Source organism: Scyliorhinus torazame, chromosome 1 (genome assembly GCF_047496885.1).
Source record: "Scyliorhinus torazame isolate Kashiwa2021f chromosome 1, sScyTor2.1, whole genome shotgun sequence".
In the NCBI taxonomy this organism is placed as follows: Eukaryota; Metazoa; Chordata; class Chondrichthyes; order Carcharhiniformes; family Scyliorhinidae; genus Scyliorhinus; species Scyliorhinus torazame.
Window position 1 is genome coordinate 135387546 of NC_092707.1, and position 18318 is coordinate 135405863.

The 18318-nt window shown below is 45.6% G+C and overlaps 1 protein-coding gene across 1 annotated transcript in view; it reads left to right on the forward strand.

Annotated features, from left to right (window-relative positions):
* Nucleotides 1-18318, forward strand: part of themis2 (thymocyte selection associated family member 2) — a 203486-nt gene that overhangs the window by 167503 nt on the left and 17665 nt on the right. Inside the window, exons 5-6 of the mRNA XM_072500872.1 lie at nucleotides 7600-7759; nucleotides 13406-13531. Of these exons, the coding sequence (XP_072356973.1) occupies nucleotides 7600-7759; nucleotides 13406-13500 (255 nt within the window). The 3' untranslated portion in view covers nucleotides 13501-13531. The remainder of the gene's footprint in view (nucleotides 1-7599; nucleotides 7760-13405; nucleotides 13532-18318) is intronic.

Genomic DNA, 18318 nt, shown 5'->3' on the forward strand with positions numbered 1-18318 from the left:
AAGTTCTGCAGTCACAGGTTGGTGCTTCGAGATTCAAATAGCTTCTTAGTTTTCTGTACTAGATTCTTACTAAACTATACTAGTTAGCTACAGTAGACATACCTGGTACCATGTTATATTACGCCTTGTGGTAATATGTCATTAATCTTTGCCTTGTTATCCAGAATGGTCGGATGAGTTGATGATAAAGAAACCACCAATATTTAGATTGAAGCAAAACTGATTTATTGAGTAACGATTAAATTAAATAGAGTTTGCGCACTCTACAGAGCTATAACTACTAATAAAGTAAGATTGAGTCTGTTAAACAATAATCTATAATCTAGAATTAACTAATGATGTCCTTGTGCTACTTCTCTCTAATCTAAACTATTCCTTGTGCTGTGGTCAATACTTCTCTCTGCTAACACTTAGCAAGACTACAAGATTCCCTGAGATCTGATATTTATACTGGGAACTGGTGGTGCCCTCTAGTGTTTGAATTACACTGAGATGTAGTAATTAACCCTTCACTGGCATACCTATATATATATTACATAACCATTGTCTGCCCCCCATTGCCAGGCGCTTTCCCCTTTGTGGAGGACGCGCGTGGCCTCTCTTTCCTGCATGGACCCTGCTGCTAGCTACCTCGCTACTATGGTGGCCCCCTCCTGGGGCTTGTTGTACTTCCTCCCATTGCCCGATCTCTGGGCTCCCTATCCACCACTTCCCTCCCCTTACCTGTGCTTAGCTGTACTCGCTCATCCTTTCCTCTCTTACCGCCCCCTTCCCCAGAATGAGGCAGTGTTTTCCCACATAAAGTGGTCACTGTGGCGATGGTCTACTGTTGGCTCTACAGAATGTAAAGAGAAGAAACTTTTTTTAACACGGTACTATAAGAGTCTCGTTCTGCGGGCTCTTCATCGCTGCCCCTGCTGCCACCGCTTCTCCAGTCCGTTCTCTGCGACAAACTTGTCAGCGTCCGCAGGAACCATGAAAAAGTGCTCCCTCGCTTGATACGTGACCCAGAGCATTCTGAATCTCATGCCATTTCTGTACAGCGCAGCCTTCATTTTGTTAAATTCGGCACAACGCTCACCCAGGTCAGCCCCAATGTCCTGGTAGATCCGGATCTTGTGACGTTCCTAGCTGCAGTTTTTGGACTGTCTGGCCCACTGCAGGATTCTTTCCCGGTCCTGGTACCAGTGCATCTTTGCAATTAAAGTTACAGAGCATGTCAATTATAACCAATTAAGATAATTGTTGTACAATTTGCGATTACATTAGTCAGAATCTGAAGAAGCTCCTTCATAAGGCAAGATAAAATCAGAATTTTTGTATAGTGCTATCAGATTCACTTGATGCTACAAAGATTGTGGGCGCAATTTAACAAAAAAGGCGAGTTTAGCGGTGTGTTTCTCGGTGCCACGTCCTGCCAAGACCACACTTAGCTTAATTTTTAAATGCCACCCCACCATAGCTTCCAGACCCCCCCCCCCCCCCCCCATGTCCCAACTTATCAATTAGGGGGTCCTCGAGCCCCCCCCCCCCCCCCCCAATCCCGGGCATACCCGGGCCCGATCCCTGGCATGGGCAAAGTGGCATTTGGACACCTTGGCATTGCCAGCCAGGCACTATGGCAGTGCCTCTGCCAGCCTGGTTGTGCCAAGGTGCCCAGGTGGCATATCCAGAGTGGCATTGCCATGGTGCCCATATGATATGCCAGGGTGCCAGTGCCAAGGTACCCAAGTGGCATCGTGGGAGCTAGGGTACCACCCTGCCCAGAGGCTGACCACCCGGGGGCCACTGATTGCCTGAGAGACCCCCCAAGAACCGTTATGTTTGGTCCACGTTTGTGGAAACCAGTGCTAAACGGTGTCACAGCAGGGTATCCCAGGCCTAACTGCTCACTTAAATATGCAAATCTGGATCACAGCCAGTGAGGGCGAGATCCAGATCGAAATGTCTCACGAGATCTCGTTAGATCTCACGAGAGGTCCCAAGGCCTTCAGATGACATTCAAAACAAATCTGATTTAACTTGAATGCGGGATTGCTGACATGAACGGAAAATCTGGAGAGAATTGGGAAACTGGTACTTTGGGTTACATCGGGGGACGAGGCAGGGGTACCCGCTCTCGCGATTGCTTTTCGCCTTGGCATTAGAGCCATTGGCTATGGCAGTTAGGGCGTCGAGGGATTGGAAAGGGATTGAGTGGTGGGGATGCCGAGCATAGAGTCTCACTTCTGCGGACGATTTGTTATTATATATCGCGGACCTGGTGGGCAGCATTGGAGGGGTTATGGAGATTTTGAGGGAATTTGGATGGTTTTTGGGATACAAATTGAACATGGGGAAGAGCATGGTGTCCCCGATCAATGCTAGAGAACAAGAGAGCATTCAGGGTGGTGGGGGCGTGTTTTCGGTATCTAGGAATCCAGGTAGTGCAGAGCTGGGCCCAGCTACACTAATTAAACTTGGCACTATTGGTAGAGGGAATGAAGGTGGATTTCAAAAGGTGGGATGTCGCTCCGGTCATTGGCTGAGCGCGTGCAGACAGTGAAAATGACAGTATTGCCCAGGTTCTTGTTCGTGTTCCAGAACCTCCCTATCTTTGTTCCCAAGTCCTTTTTCAAGAAAGTTATCATGGTAATTTGGGGGTTTGTGTTGGCGGGAAAGACCCCACGGCTGAGGCGGATGTTCCTGGAGAGGGGGCAAGTTGGTTGGCGTTGCTGATTTTGATAAATTATTATTGGCCGGTGCACATTGCATTGGTGAGGAAATGGGCGGTGGAGGAGAGATCGGTTTGGGGGTGGATGCGGCGTCGTGAATGGGGACGGGTTTGAAGGCACTGTTGACACCTCTTCCGTTCTCGATGGTCAGGTACTCCATGAGCCCAATGGTGGTTTCAGCGTTGCAGGTGTGGAGCCAGTGCAAGCAACATTTTGGGCTGGAGTACATGTCGTTGTGGGCACCGATATGCGACTACCATAGGTCTGTGCCGGCGCGGCTGGACGTGAGATTCCAGGGGTGATGGCGGGTGGAGATTGAGTACTTTAAGGACTTGATCATAGGGGCAATGCTTGCAACTTGGAGAAGTTGGAGGAATTGTATGATTTGCCCAAGGCGAATGGCTTTAGGTACCTGCAGGTGAGGAATTTTGTGAAGAGAGAGGTGCTGTCATTCCCTGGGCTGCTGCCTCCGGTGTTGCACGACAGATTGTTGTTGGAGGACAATGTAGGGGAGGGTGTTGGATATCTATAAGGAATTGATGGAGAGGGAGGGTGCCTGGTGGAGGAGATTAGCACAAATGGGAGGAGGAACTGGGAGGGGAGGTACGAGGTGGGACATGGGTTGAGGCCTTGCCGAGGGTGAACGCAGCCTCTTCGTGTGTGAGGCTGAGCCTCATCCAGTTTGAGGGCCCACATGACGGTGTCGAGGATGAGCTGGTTCTTTGTGAGGGTGGAAGATAGGTGCGTGTGGTCTGTGAAAGGGGCCCATGAATCACATCCACATGTTTTGGGCGTATACAAAACTGAGGGGGATCTGGCAGGGGTTCGCGGATGTTATGTCTGAGGTTCTGGATGATAGAACCAGCAAGGCCGGCTCCATAGAGATCAGGGCGCCATCTTTAAAGGGTGCCCCGATTAGAACTGAAGACCAACTCCCCCACCCCCCCCACTGTGGAATTATCGCCAGCCTGGCGGGACATGGCCTGATAGAGCTGGCAAGGCCGGCTCCACAGAGATCAGGGCGCCATCTTTAAAGGGCGCCCCGATTACTTCCCCCCCCCCCCCCCCCCCCACACTGTGGAATTATCGCCAGCGTGACCCCCTTCTCACTGCACCCTTCCATATCATAACTACAAGTTCCCCCATCACATTGAACTCTCCCTCCCATTGCAAGTACCCCCTTCAATGGTCTCGGCACTCTCCCCCCACCACACATAATTATAGAATCATAGAATTATCAGTGCAGAAGGAGGCCATTCAGCCCATCGAGTCTGAAACGGCTTTTGGAAAGAGCACCCGGCTTAAGCCCACACCTCCACCCTATCTCCATAACCCAATAACCCCAGCTAACCTCTTTTGAACACAAATGGCAATTTATCACGGCCAATCCACATACCCTGCACATCTTTGGACTGTGGGAAGAAACCGGAGCATGCGGAGGAAACCTACGCAGCCATGTGGGTGGCAAGGAGTCTGGAGGTGGCGATGTTTGGTGTGTTGGAAGATCCAGGAGTCCAGGTGGGGAGAGAGGCCGATGTTCTGGCCTTTGCCTCCCTGATAGCCCGGAGGTGGATTTTGTTGTGTTGGCTGGACTCAGCCGCCGAAGGCGGGAGTATAGGTGAGCGACCTGGCAGAATTTCTGAGGTTGGAGAAAGTCAAGTTTGCAGGGGTCAGCAGCGGGGTTCACCTTGAGATGGAAACTGTTCATTGATTTCTTCAAGGAGGTTGGATGGGTCAGCAGGGGGTTGGGGGGGAGATAAGGGGGTAAAAATTGCAAAGGTGGGATGTGATGGGGTGTTGCTATCGGGGAGGTTGGGGATTTGTGGTTGTTCGTTCAGATTGATGTTTTGGTCTTCTGATATTTTTGCGTATATTTGTAAAGGCCTTGAATAGACGTATTTTTTTAAAAGGAGAGAATTGGGAAATGGGATTTTTTACGGAAAGATTGTGTTTCCCAATTTTCCACGCCCCTCCATGGTGACATCACAAGGTTTGCATTCACAAAGGATGAGAGCCTAATTTTAATGTTTATGAATACATTTGAATGTAATCACGCAGACCCTCCCCACCCAATGAGCAACAGGTTTTGAAAAACAAGATTCAGTAGAGAGGATAACTTCTGGGGGCGCAAAGACAAGTATAGGCTCCGGGGCAGTGCCAGGATAGGGCCCTCTGGGGAGCCACATGGGGAGGTATCCCATGGGCAGCACGGTAGCACAGTGGTAAGCACAGTTGCTTCACAGCTGCAGGGTCCCTGGTTTGATTCCAGGCTTGGGTCATTGTCTGTGCGGAGTCTGCATGTTCTCCCAGTGTCTACGTGGGTTTCCTCCAGGTGCTCCGGTTCCCTCCCACAAAGATGTGCAGGTTAGGTGGATTGGCCATGATTAATTGCCCTTAGTGTTCAAAAAAGGTTAGCTGGGGTTACTGGGTTAAGGAGATAGGGTGGAGGTGTGGGCTTAAGTCGGGTGCTCTTTCCAAAAGCCGGTGCAGACTCGATGGGCTGAATGGCCTCCTTCTGCACTGATAATTCTATGATTCTATGATTATGTGTGGTGGGGGGAAGAGTGCCGAGACCATTGAAGGGAGTACTTGCAATGGGAGGGAGAGTTGAAAGTGATGGGGGAACTTGTAGTTATGATATGGAAGGGTGCAGTGAGAAGGGGGTCACGCTGGCGATAATTCCACAGTGTGGGGGGGGGGGGGGAAGTAATCGGGGCGCCCTTTAAAGATGGCGCCCTGATCTCTGTGGAGCCGGCCTTGCCAGCTCTATCAGGCCATGTCCCGCCAGGCTGATGATGAAAAACCCATCCACTGATTTTTCTTTTACTCAAAGAGGCTCAAGATCTGGAGTGAAAGCTGGTCTGTGCAGCTGGAGAGCTATATGCTGATTTTCAGTCAGAGCCTGACATTTGAAAACTGGGCTGTGCAGCTGGAGAGCTATATGCTGGTTTTCAGTCAGAGCCTGATACTTGAAAACTGGGCTGTGCAGCTGGAGAGCTATATGCTGGTTTTCAGTCAGAGCCTGATACTTGAAAACTGGGCTGTGCAGCTGGAGAGCCAAATGCTGGTTTTCAGTCAGAGCCTGACACTTGGTAAATATGGTAAGATTTCACCCATAAACTTTAATTGAAAATAATTTTCTGAAGTGAGTATTGTCTGAATCTTTGAACTTTCAATCATGCAGAATATTTTTCTTACTGTTAAATGTACTCAGTCAGTCATTATGTTATCCTGGGTAATGTCAGAATCAAGCATTAAGTGCAAACCAATTTTCAAAACAATCTTTACAGAGAATATTATTGAGTATTTGGTTTTGAAACTTATGACAACAATGAAATAATTTCAGCTTTGAATGACATGTTAGGCTGGATTCGCCACCTGGGGATGGGAAACAGAGATCGGGATTGTTTCTCGGTCCTGAACCTGCCGCCAAGGGGAATCATTGGGATTTTCACTGGATGCCCCAAAGGGTGGCTGTCCAATTAAGAGTAATGGGCGGACTCTTGAAACTGGAGGGCCAATCAGATGCCTTGCAGCTTGAAAGGAGCAACAAGTTTCAAAAGAGTGGTGTCTTCTCTCATCATTAATTAAAAAATAGAATCCGCAGTTATGCCACCAGTGTGTAGGGGGGAACACAGAGAAAATGGGAAGAGTGGTGTGTGGGTGCTCCTGTGCCCAGGCAAGCAAGAAGGGCCTCCTTACCTGCCTGGAGCACTGGCCACCTCGTGACTACCAGCGGGGCAGCAAGGTGGCACAGTGGTTAGCACCAGGTTCGATTCCGACCTTGGATGACTGTCTGTCCAGGGTTTGTACGTTCTCCCTGTGTGGGTTTCCTCCAGGTGTTCCGGTTTCTGCCCACCACACAAAGATGTGCAGGTTAGGTGGATTGGCTGTGCTAAATTGCCCCTTAGTGTCCAACAGGTGAGGTCGGGTTACGGGATAGAGCGGGGAGTGGGTTCTTTCAGAGAATCGGTGCAGCCGATGGGCCAAATGGCCTCCTTCTGCACTGTGGGATTCTATGATACTGAGATGGTAGAAGGAGAGCTAGATGGAGTTTTGCATCTGTTTGACAAGCAATTCTTATACCCAGTTACATGGAAAATGTCGATTCATTGTACTAAAGGATCATGTTTCACGAACACGTAAGAAAAGTTAACTTTTTTTCAATTCACAATAGAAAGAATCTAGTCCTGTTCCACTCCCTTGTGTGAAACAGCTACAACCTTCAAGTGTATGTCTGAAAAGTAAAAGAAAAGGCAGAAAGGTACTTCCGATTGTGCTATAGATGCTTATCACTTGATTAAAAGTTCCCACTGATAACTTAATGGGTACATCTGCCACACTATTAAATAATGCAAAACAGAACCTGCCAAATTTAAACCCAGTCTGTGTTGAGGGAGCTGATTTGAGCCGGGCAGCAACCTTGGCCTAAGAATTGGCCAAAATCCCAGCATGGACTCAATGGGTCAATTGGCCTCCTTCTGCACCGGAATTATTTGATTGGTGCCCTGGGCGAGCGTACTTGCCCAGATCACTTTCTGGTGACCTCTGCTCCGAATGAATATGCAAAAGCACAAAAAGGGAAAACAAAGCTGGCTCCAGAAGTCCCTGAAAGTAAGTTGAGAGACTAGAAAATGATTCTTTTTAATGTGTGTAGAGGTCAGATCCATGGGTAAATTGAGACTCATCACCTGTACCCATAAGTAAAGTTTGGCTGAGGCACCGAGGAGCTGTAGATACTTCTGGAATTAGAATCCTCAGCAAAAATCAGTGACTTCAGGTATGGAGGTGAAATGAGGAGAAAATATGTATTGTAAAAATAGAAATAGAAAGAGTATTAAAATGGATGAGTGAAGCTAAGTCCTTTCTTCATTCTTTCACTAAGGGAATTCCTGTGCCTCTAAAATCTGACATCATCACCAAGCATGAAGCAATGCCACCAAGCCTGAGGAAACCCTTCTCCATACATTCTGCACAAGCTGCTCCCAATGAATATGCAAAAGCACAAAAAGGGAAAACAAAGCTGGCTCCAGAAGTCCCTGAAAGTAAGTTGAGATCCTAGAAAATGATTATTTTTTAATGAGATCTAATTGTTCTTTCCAACTGTTTGTAAGAAATTTGTTTTCTAGCAGAAAAAAGCCAATTAATATTGACACTGATGTCATAATATACATCTATGTATACAATGAAGTGCAGACAGGCAGTGATTGACACACAGGATGACCAGTAAGCACACAGAACAGAGCAGCCAATCACCAGACAGGACAAGACCACTATAAAGCCAGAGGGCACTGTCGTGTTGGGTGTTCCGATATACAAACGCACCAACACGGTTGTAGATGGTACAACTCTGTTTTATTATTCTGTATAATAACAACTGTTAACTTGTGGCTGTGGTTCGTACTTCACCAGTTAGTCTGTGGACCCAGCCCTAGCGCTATCTTAGAGAGGCACTCAGCACATGGTGTATGTCTGAGTGGCACACTGTGAGCTCTGTGCTCTGAGCTATCTCCTGGTAGAATCAGTGGGAACTGTGGTGTTCCCTGTTTTATAGTGCGTGTGCTCTCACTGGTGATTGGCTGTGATGTTGCGTGTGTGTTGATTGGCCCGTCGACCTGTCCATCAGTGTGTGTATGTGATTGCACCATGATATGTTAATATGGATATCATGACAGGCACCAGTTTCCCGCTCTCTCTTGGGACCCAGCCTCGGAGACAGTCAGAGTTAGTGAGCTGGCCAGTGCAAACAACATGTGGTAGCTAGTAAGTCTGGTTAGGCTAGTATCAGGTCTCCAGTCAAGTCAGCATTGTGTCAACCTACAGTTGAACATGTATAATAGTTTCGATGTTAAATAAAATCGTGTTGCATCTCATCAAGTGTTGGAGGTCTGTCTCTCGCTGCACTGCATCAAGTGCAGTCCACATCGACCCAGCCTACCCAACACATCACCTGATTCACACACAAAGTTGTCATGTTCTGGCTGTGTGTTGAAAGGTTTGTGGACAAATTCCAAACTCTAGTTGAGAAATTAACATGGAAACAAAATGTCCTCCTCTGTTAGCTTGCGGTGACGCTAATTGGTCGATTATTGTCTGCATACCATTGTTCGCCAGGTCTTCTGCTTCTGGCTGAGAAGTTCGGGATACATAAAATGTTGAGATTTGTCAACAAATGACAGCAAAAAAAATAATTATGTCTAAATGTTAGACATTTTATTGAATTGATTCAGTATGAATTTATCAATAACTTGGACATTTATTGAGGCACACATTATGGAGATAATAAAGTAAGCTGTTTATTAAATATACTCCAATTGTTGTCAATCAGTTTATGGTTAGTGGTCCACAGAGGGAGCCTTTTCATATAATGCACTCATTCAGTTGTGGATTGATAAAGTTTAGATTAGGACAGGCTTGATGTGCTGATTCCTTTGAGCCACTTGGTTACACTGCAAAATCCATTAAAGCTTTACTGTGTCAATGGCACTACATACTGGAAGAAGTGAAACTCAAGAGGGGGTACTGAAAGATCCAAAATGCCCATTTCAAATATTACATTAGCTTGTACAAGGTGCATCACTCTCAGTTTTATCTTATTCATTCAAAGGACGTGGGTAGTGCTGGAAAGGTCAGCATTTATTGATGATTCTTATACAACCGAATGGCTTGCTAGGCATATCAGAGGGCAGTTAAGTGTCAACCACATTGCTGTGGATCTGGAGTTACATACAGACCAGAACAGGTGAATCAGATGGGTTTATACAGCAATCCAATAGTTTCACATAGCTTTCTAATCTCAGATTTACTGTATTTATATTTTCTCCTTGCTGTGGCAGGTTCTGAACTCATGTCTCTTGTATATTTTGTCCATGCCTCTGTAGTACGAGTCCAGTAACCTAACAACTGTGCTACCATACACCAAAATGTCAGCAGTAGGTTTACATTTACCTCCCATTTTTCACACAGTACAGATTTTCATAACAATCTTTATTGTCACATGTAGGCTTACCTTAACACTGCAATGAAGTTACTATGAAAAGGCCCTAGTCACCACATTCTGGCACCTGTTTGGATATATGAAGGGAGAATTGAGAATGTCCAAATTACCTAACAGCACGTCTTTTGGGACTTGTGGGAGGAAACCAGAGCACCCGGAGGAAACCCACACAGACACAGGGAGAATGTGCAGACTTCACACACACAGTGACCCAAGCCAGGAATCGAACCTGGAACCCTGGAGCTGTGTAGCTAACCAATGTGCTACCCTGCCACCTCAGATTTTCATAATGAACTCAGCATGGGTAAATTAACAATTAACCTCCTAGAATTAATCTGCCTTGATTTAATGTTGAAATTGCATTGCAATGAATACTTTAAACTGGTAATTAAGCATAGCTGTCCTCAATTGGAGAAGGATTAGGGATTTATTGCAAGAGTAGATAAAACAGTTGGCAAAGAGAGAATACCTCAGCAGGTCCGGCTGCAGCTGTCGGGAGAGAAAAGAGCTACTGTTTTGAATCCAGATGACCCTTTGTCAAAGATAAACCAGTTCACTTGGATGCCTGGGAGGAATTGGGTGAGCCTGTAACTTTACTTTCTTGGAAAAAACCTGTTTTAAGGTACAGGTTAGCCTCAGACTCATTCTTCCTCAATGTACAATTCTTGGAGCTAACTTCTGTAACCGTTTAATATTGTTACATAACAATAATCTCAATTAAAATTTACCATGAATGTAGCCTCAACAGCTCTTTAGGAGAGAGAGTTATAATTTCCATTCCCCTTCATATGAAGAAGCACTTTATGGCATCACTCTTGAAGTCGATAAGACCATAAGTAACAGATCAGTCCATTGTCTGTCCCTCAGCTCTCTTAGACAAGGAGTTCCAAAGGCTCAGCCCTCGGAAGGCAATTCCTCCTCCTCTCAGTGTGATGAATGTAGGAAACTTAGTTGTATGTGTCTGTTGCAGTAATGTTATTAAAATAACTTAGTTTATATGTCTACTAAAGCTAAAGCTATGATTAAGGGGTTAACAGCTAGACTGGCTGTGATGCCACTCGAGAAGGGCTGAACCTGCTTTAGTTTCATTTTCAGCCCTGCCCTATGCGTTGTTTTTAGTTTTATTTTTAGAGTTCTGCTCTGGATTCTGAGGAAAGGAGGTGTGTTTCTCAGACTGACTTCTGCAAGCTTTTCTCCAAAGGATTGTGTGCATAAAATCTGTAAGCCATTAAGTATTAATTTTTTTAAAATAAATTTAGTGTACCCAATTCATTTTTTCTAATCAAGGGGAAATTTAGCGTGGCCAATCCACCTAACCGTCACATCTTTTGGGCTGTGGGGGCAAAACCCACGCAAACACTGGGAGAATGTGCAACTCTACACAGACAGTGTCCCAGAGCTGGGATTGAACCTGGGACCTTGGTGCTGTGAGGCAGCAGCACTACTCACTGCGCTACTGTGCTGCCTTCACTGAATGTTAATATTAATAAGTGCCATTTGACCTGTGTGTCTGGATTTTGATTAATTGAAATGTTAGACGTGGATGGGAAAGTGAGCTCCAATACCTGCATTGTTAATTGAATAGCTTTTTTTTCCCCCTTTTGGATGTTAATCCTGTGTTATTAATAATTTTTTTAATATAAAAGATCCCCAGATACATCAGTGGAATCACTCTTGGAGCGAATCACTCCCATCACAGTTTACAGATTGTTGGGGTCTTGTCTGGTTTCTTAAATTGGCACCCCTTTATTCTGAGACTATGCCCTCTGGTCCTAGACTCTCCCATGAGGGGAAACATCCTCTCAGCATTTACCCTGTCAAGCCCCTTGTATGTTTCAATGAGATCACCTCTCATTCTTCTAAATTCAAAAAAAAATTCCAATCTGTTTAACCTTTGCTCATAAGGCAATCCCTCCATAACCTAATAAACCTTCTCTGAACCGCCTCCAATAAAATTCTATCTTTCCTTCAATAAGGGGACCAAAACTACTCACAGTATTGCAGATGTGGTCTCACCAGTACCTTGTACAGCTGCAGCAAGACTTCCCTACTCTTACACCCAACCCCCTTGAAATAAGGACCGGAAAATGTTTTTTAAAAATTTACCTAATCAAATGCTTAATTATCTTAAAACACCTCCATTTGATCACCCCTTAATCTTCTTTATTCATAGGAACACCAGCCTGGTCTATGAAAGCAGCCTCATAATTTAACCCTTATCAGCCCTGGTATCCCATACACTATAGTAGAGAAGGGCAGTTCATCCTAAAGAGGTAGCTCAGGAATGACAAAATATAGCAGGTTAAATTGAATTAAGCCAAATAAGCGTGCACAAAGAAAATAAATGAGATACATCATGGACAGTGTTGAAATAGTTAGGGATGAAGATAAGAGATCCTTCATAGGGTGGTGCAATGGTTGGCACTGCTGCCTCACTGTGCCGAGGACCCGGGTTCGATCTCGGGTCACTGTCCATGTGGAGTTTGCACATTTTCCCTGTGTCTACGTGGGTCTCGCCCCCACAACCCAAAAGATGTGCAAGGTAGATGGCTATGCCATGTTAAATTGCCCCTTAATTGGACAAAAAGATTAGAACATATAGAACATAGAACGATACAGCGGAGTACAGGCCCTTCGGCCCACGATGTTGCACCGAAACAAAAAAGCCATCTAACCTACACTATGCCATTATCATCCATATGCTTATCCAATAAACTTTTAAATGCCCTCAATGTTGGCGAGTTCACTACTGTTGCAGGTAGGGCATTCCACGGCCTCACCACTCTTTGCGTAAAGAACCTACGTCTGACCTCTGTCCTATATCTATTACCCTCAGTTTAAAGCTATGTCCCCTCGTGCTAGCCATTTCCATCCGCGGGAGAAGACTCTCACTGTCCACCCTATCTAACCCCCTGATCATTTTGTATGCCTCTATTAAGTCTCCTCTTAACCTTCTTCTCTCCAACGAAAACATCCACCATTCCATCAGCCTTTCCTCATAAGATTTTCCCTCCATACCAGGCAACATCCTGGTAAATCTCCTCTGCACCCGCTCCAAAGCTTCCACGTCCTTCCTATAATGCGGTGACCAGAACTGTACGCAATACTCCAAATGCGGCCGTACCAGAGTTTGGTACAGCTGCAACACAACCTCATGACTCCGGAACTCAATCCCTCTACCAATAAAGGCCAACACTCCATAGGCCTTCTTCACAACCCTATCAACCTAATTGAATCATCAGTGTGCACAACACAACTAATCATTGAATCATTGCAAAGGAACAATTAACAAGACGTTAATAAGGATGTTGAACGATACAATTAAACAGCAGGGCACAGGTAAAAGGAAATCATTTATGATTCTCTGGTCAAACTATATTTTGGGTATAGTGTTGAGTTTGAAATATGAAGACATCTGTTGGAGATACTTCAGAGACCAGCAACTATTCAAACAAAACTACAACAGTGAGGCAAGTTGAGTGAAAGACAAATTTCTGATTGATGCTAGGAAGCTCCTCACGAAGAACGTGATCAACAGAGTTTGATCTTTTGGGTGTGTGTAATGTTAAATACATAACGTTGCGTATGAGAATTTAACTTTCCTCTGAATGCATTCTGCATTGATCACCAACAACGAGTCTGATAGTTTTAAATTTTAATATGTTCTTACCCTCTCTCCTTCACCAAATGACAGAGGAATCCGATGATGACAGTGATCATGACTATGAACAAATAGAAGAAGGACTTGCCCGGATGGCTTTGCAGAAAGTGAAAAGATGGGCATTTTAATATCCACAAAATCAGCTGGACAGCCTGGTGGGTAAGTAGTTTTCTCACAGCACAAAAGTGAATTGGAATGAACAATAAGACAAGAAAATGCTGGGCTCGTGCAGCGATGTCTTCTGGCTGCTGAAAAGAATCAAACTAATTTTTTCAGAACAATGAGTCTTAAGAGGGAGGCAAAAGAACCCAGCATGTGTACTTGTATAAGATCATAAACCTGAAGAACTAAATCTGTTTCTTTCAAAAACAGATGTGCCTAACCTGTTTCCAGCATTTCCACTTTTACCTTCCATGTGCAAGGTATAGCATGTTTCTAAAGCATATCCCGCTCTAATTTTTTCTGCATATTCGACACCAGAGGCAAGAATGCCCAATGTGCAAGCAATTGGAACATTGTAATCCTGCAGTCCATGCCATCATTCAATAATGCAGTCAAAACAATTCAATAAATAATGCAGCTATACACAAGCCAATCCAATTTCTAAAATATGTTGCTGGTAGCAGATGAAAATTGGGAGGATTTAGCATTCACATCTTGATAATAGAGGAATACTTTTGCAAGAAGGTTTTGTATTTCAAAGTTATCTATGGCTTAAATACATGGAAAAGAAGGAATTGGAAGGCACATCATAGAATCCCTACACTGTCAAAGGAGGCCGTTTGATCCATCAAGTCTGCACTGATCCTCTGAAAGAGTACTTCACCCAAGCTCTCCCCCACCCTATCCCATTAACACCTTAATCTAACCTATACATCTTTTTGGACACAGGAGAAATTTAGAATGGTCAACCCACCTAACCTGCACATCTTTGGACTGTGGGAGGAAACTAGAGTATTCGGAGGAAACCCAAGCAGACAAGGTGAGAATGTGCAACCTACACATCACCCGGTTCTGGCACTGAGGCAGTAGTGCTAACCACTGTGCTGCCTATGTGTAGAATTAGCAAATTGGATTCACAGTAAAGGTAGACGCAGTCACCCGGTCCTGGCACTGTGGGGTAGCAGTGCTAACCACTGTGCCGCTCATGTGTAGAATTGGAAAATCGGATTCACAGTAAAGGTAGAAGCAATATATTTTGCTTTACTTAACGGAGTGTCTGATCATAGAAACATAAGAATATTTGGAAACCTAGTTCAAATAACAGCTAATGGCGATTCGTTTACTGAGTGTTTAAGAACACCAAGATAGACAATTAGTCCAGAATTTGCTGACAAAATGGCACGTTTGATGTCATTTACTGTTATTACTGTGCAAATTGCCCAGCAATTTGTGGTGAGGAAGGGACAACAAGTGCATTGCAAATGTTGCTAGATGATTTGCACTGCTCTGGTGTTAGCCTTGTCAAAATGACAACTTGCCCTCAACTGTCCCTTGGGGATTAAGAACCTACTGTATTTGCACATCAAACTTGAATTAACTTCTGCAGAATGTTAATGCGAGTCCAAAAATGTGCCAGTTAGGTGGATTGGCCATGATAAATTGCCCCTTGGTGTCCAAAGGTTAGGTGGGTTACAGGGATGAGGCAGGGGAATGGGCCTGGGTAGGTACTCGTGCAGACTCAATGGGCCAAATAGCCTCCTTCTGCACTGTAGGGATTCTATAATATGGGCTAGTTTTTGACAGTGAACGAACCTTTTGAACAACATTGGCAACACACATCAACTCTTTGCCACAGAATTGGAACAAATTAAACTGTTTGTTTTTACACTTTTCAAATTGAGGGGTAATTTAGCATACCGCCTGTCTTGTAAACATGAGATCCTGTATTTGAATCTCAGCAGTGCTTTCATACTTCTCCCCATACACTGGTACTGAGGGGAGGGTACCCTGTTTCTCCAACACAAAATTAGTGTTTGTACCGTTTGGCCTTGTATATACTTTTTGCAGTTTTGAATAAAAAGATAAAAATCCACCTACCCTGCACATCTTTGCGTTGTGGGGGTGAGACCCATGCAGACGCCAGGAGAATGTGCAAACTCCACACTGACAGTGACTGGGATCGAACCCAGGTCCTCGACGCTGTGAGGCAGCAGTGTGAGATTCGTTACTACATATAGTAAATTCACAGGTATTCACATTTTCTTTTTAATAAATGTTTTTATTCTCCATTTTCACATTTTCCTTAAATTTACACCCCACCCACAAACAGTAAACAGTAACAAATACAAAATCAATCCCCTTAACAATACCAACGATCCCATCCTCCCACCACCCCAAACAACAGCCCACCTGCCAATATATGCATCCAGTAAAACAAACCCTCCCACGGTGGCAACAAAAAAACAAAGAAGAAAAAGGAGTCTGGGACCGCCCATGATCACCATTAACCTATAGAGCCCCCTCCCCCTCCCCCTCCCCCCCCCCCCCCCCCCTACACTCAACGCCCTCCAACCTCTGTTCCTTCTCCCCCAACCGTACATGATACCCAAGAGTTGTAACCAACCCCCCCCGTCTCCAACTCCTCCCGTCCACTGCCTCTTGTAAAACTCCTCCCCCCAACCTCTGTTCCTTTCCCCCCAACTTTCCACCCCGGCTAGACCACTCGGACCCTATTCTGCCAGGCTCCGATGGCCGCAGCCCCTCCCCCCCCACCTCGCTCCCGTTCACTGGCCGGCTTAATCCGGCCAGCGAGGAGGCCCCCGCCCGGGTCCCTTTCCCCCTTGCCGGCCCTAGGAAAGCCCAGAAATCCCCTTTTAGCACACAAACCCCGCATATCCATCTACACCCCAAAGAGCCCTCATTTCGAGTGAAAGTCACATCACTTCCCTTGTCCAAATATATACAACATTGGCTCCTTTAGCCCATACACCCGCACGCAGTGAAACAAAAAAGAAGAAAATACAGTCATGAGGTTACATCGGCACATGGCCATTTCTCAATTTCTCAGTTCTGCCACAGTCCTTCTGCCTTCGCAAACTCCTCCGCTGCTTCCGCCGTTCCAAAATAAAAGTCCCGGAGCTTGTAAGTCACCCTCTGCTTCACTGGATATACAATGCCGCACTGCACCTTGCTAATGTACAGTGCCCTCTTCACCCGGTTGAAAGCAGACCGCCTCCTCGCCAGCTCCACTGTAAAGTCCTGGTATACACGTATACCAGCTCCAGCCCACTGCACCACCCGCTTCTGCTTGGCCCAGCTTAGGACCTTCTCCTTCACACTGTACCTACGGAAGCACAGAGTCACTACCCTTGACGGCTCACTCGCCTTTGGTACAAGCCTCCACGACCGATGAGCCCGATCCAGTTCATATCGGGAGGGATCCTCCCCCTCCCCCAATATTTTGCCAACATCACGGCAAAATACTCAGTCGGCCTCGGTCCTTCAACTCCTTCGGGCAGCCCCACAATCCTCAAATTCTGTCGCCTGGATCTGTTTTCCAGGTCTTCCATTTTTCCTCGCAGATCCTTGTTAATGTCCATCACCTTCCGCATCTCCTTCCCCATCGAGGCAAGTTGATCACCGTGCGGCAGTACCGTCTCCTCCACTTCCTTCAGCGCCTCCCCTTGCTCTCGCACCTCTGCCGCTGCGCTCGCCACCGCCTTCGTCACTGGGGAAATCGCCTCCTCCACCAGCACACTCAAAACCTCTCTCATCTCCTTCCTCATTGTCTCCATGTATTTTGTAAACTGCCTTTCGAATTCCGCAGCCATCACCTTAGTTATTTCTTCAGCCGTAAGCAATGCGGCCTCCCCTGGTGCTCCAGCCTCCATTTTCCTTGGTGACCCCGCGGTGACCTTTCCACTCCCGACAGACCTTCAGCTGTTTTCCTTACGTACGTTCTTTTGCTCACCCTCGACATTTTTCTTCACTGTGCCTTCACTCTGCCGCCTCTGTGCCTTCTCCCTGCTTTTGCCACCTCCGTTGACCCTGGGACCGGGCTTAAAGCCCCGAAAATGCTGTTCCCGAACGGGAGCCCTCCATTGTGCGGCCCCCTCCCGCCCGCCGTCACCGGAAGTCCTCGGTTTTCACATTTTTAATGTCCTTTCTGTCTCTTTTATCTCTACTCCAATCTTCCTTCCTTTCTCACTCTTTATTTCACTTTCTGCACCTGATGTGACTCTAATTCATGCTGTTTCTGGATCCAATGCTCCTTTCTTAATCTTTAAGCCCCATTGGTGATAGACAGACTGTTGGTTTCATTGTGCACTAAGGGTTCAGATGCCCTCCCCACCCACACTTCAGCAATTTACGAGGCAAAATTTGAGTTGAAGAACCAAGGAACAAGTCTAACAAATTATTAACCGTTGAACATTTAACAAATATGTGAACAGTGTCTTCTATCTCGTTAAACTAAACATAGGATAGGAAATTCAAAGTAAACCTGTTGTTCAAGAAAGCATTATGTAGTTAATAGCTCGAAGAGCTTGGCATGTAATTCTTTTGTTTGTAACTCATTGATACTACCATATAAATTAGCATTCAGAAATATTGATGAGCACAAGGTCCAACTTATTAAATTATAGAATCTTGTTCACAGATAAGATGAGTGGTGTATTGAACTCTGCATCGTAGGCAGCAGTGCTAACCACCGTGCCGCCCCTATCAAATATGAGTTAACCACAGAAGAGAGAATGTAATTGTCCCTTCTAGCTCATTTTCCAAAATAAACCTACAATCCTCTATCACAGCATCTTATCACTTCTGGCATATATCATCTCAACGCTATCAATCCAAGCAACACCAATTAACCCTTCTAATCTTCCTTTGCCTCCCTACTATACATATTGCATTGTACCTGGCTTTCTTGGCATTGTTAGCCTCAACTTTTCTGCCCAAGTCATTTGGTCCATTTCTTTGTCCTATTGAATTCACTACTTCCAATC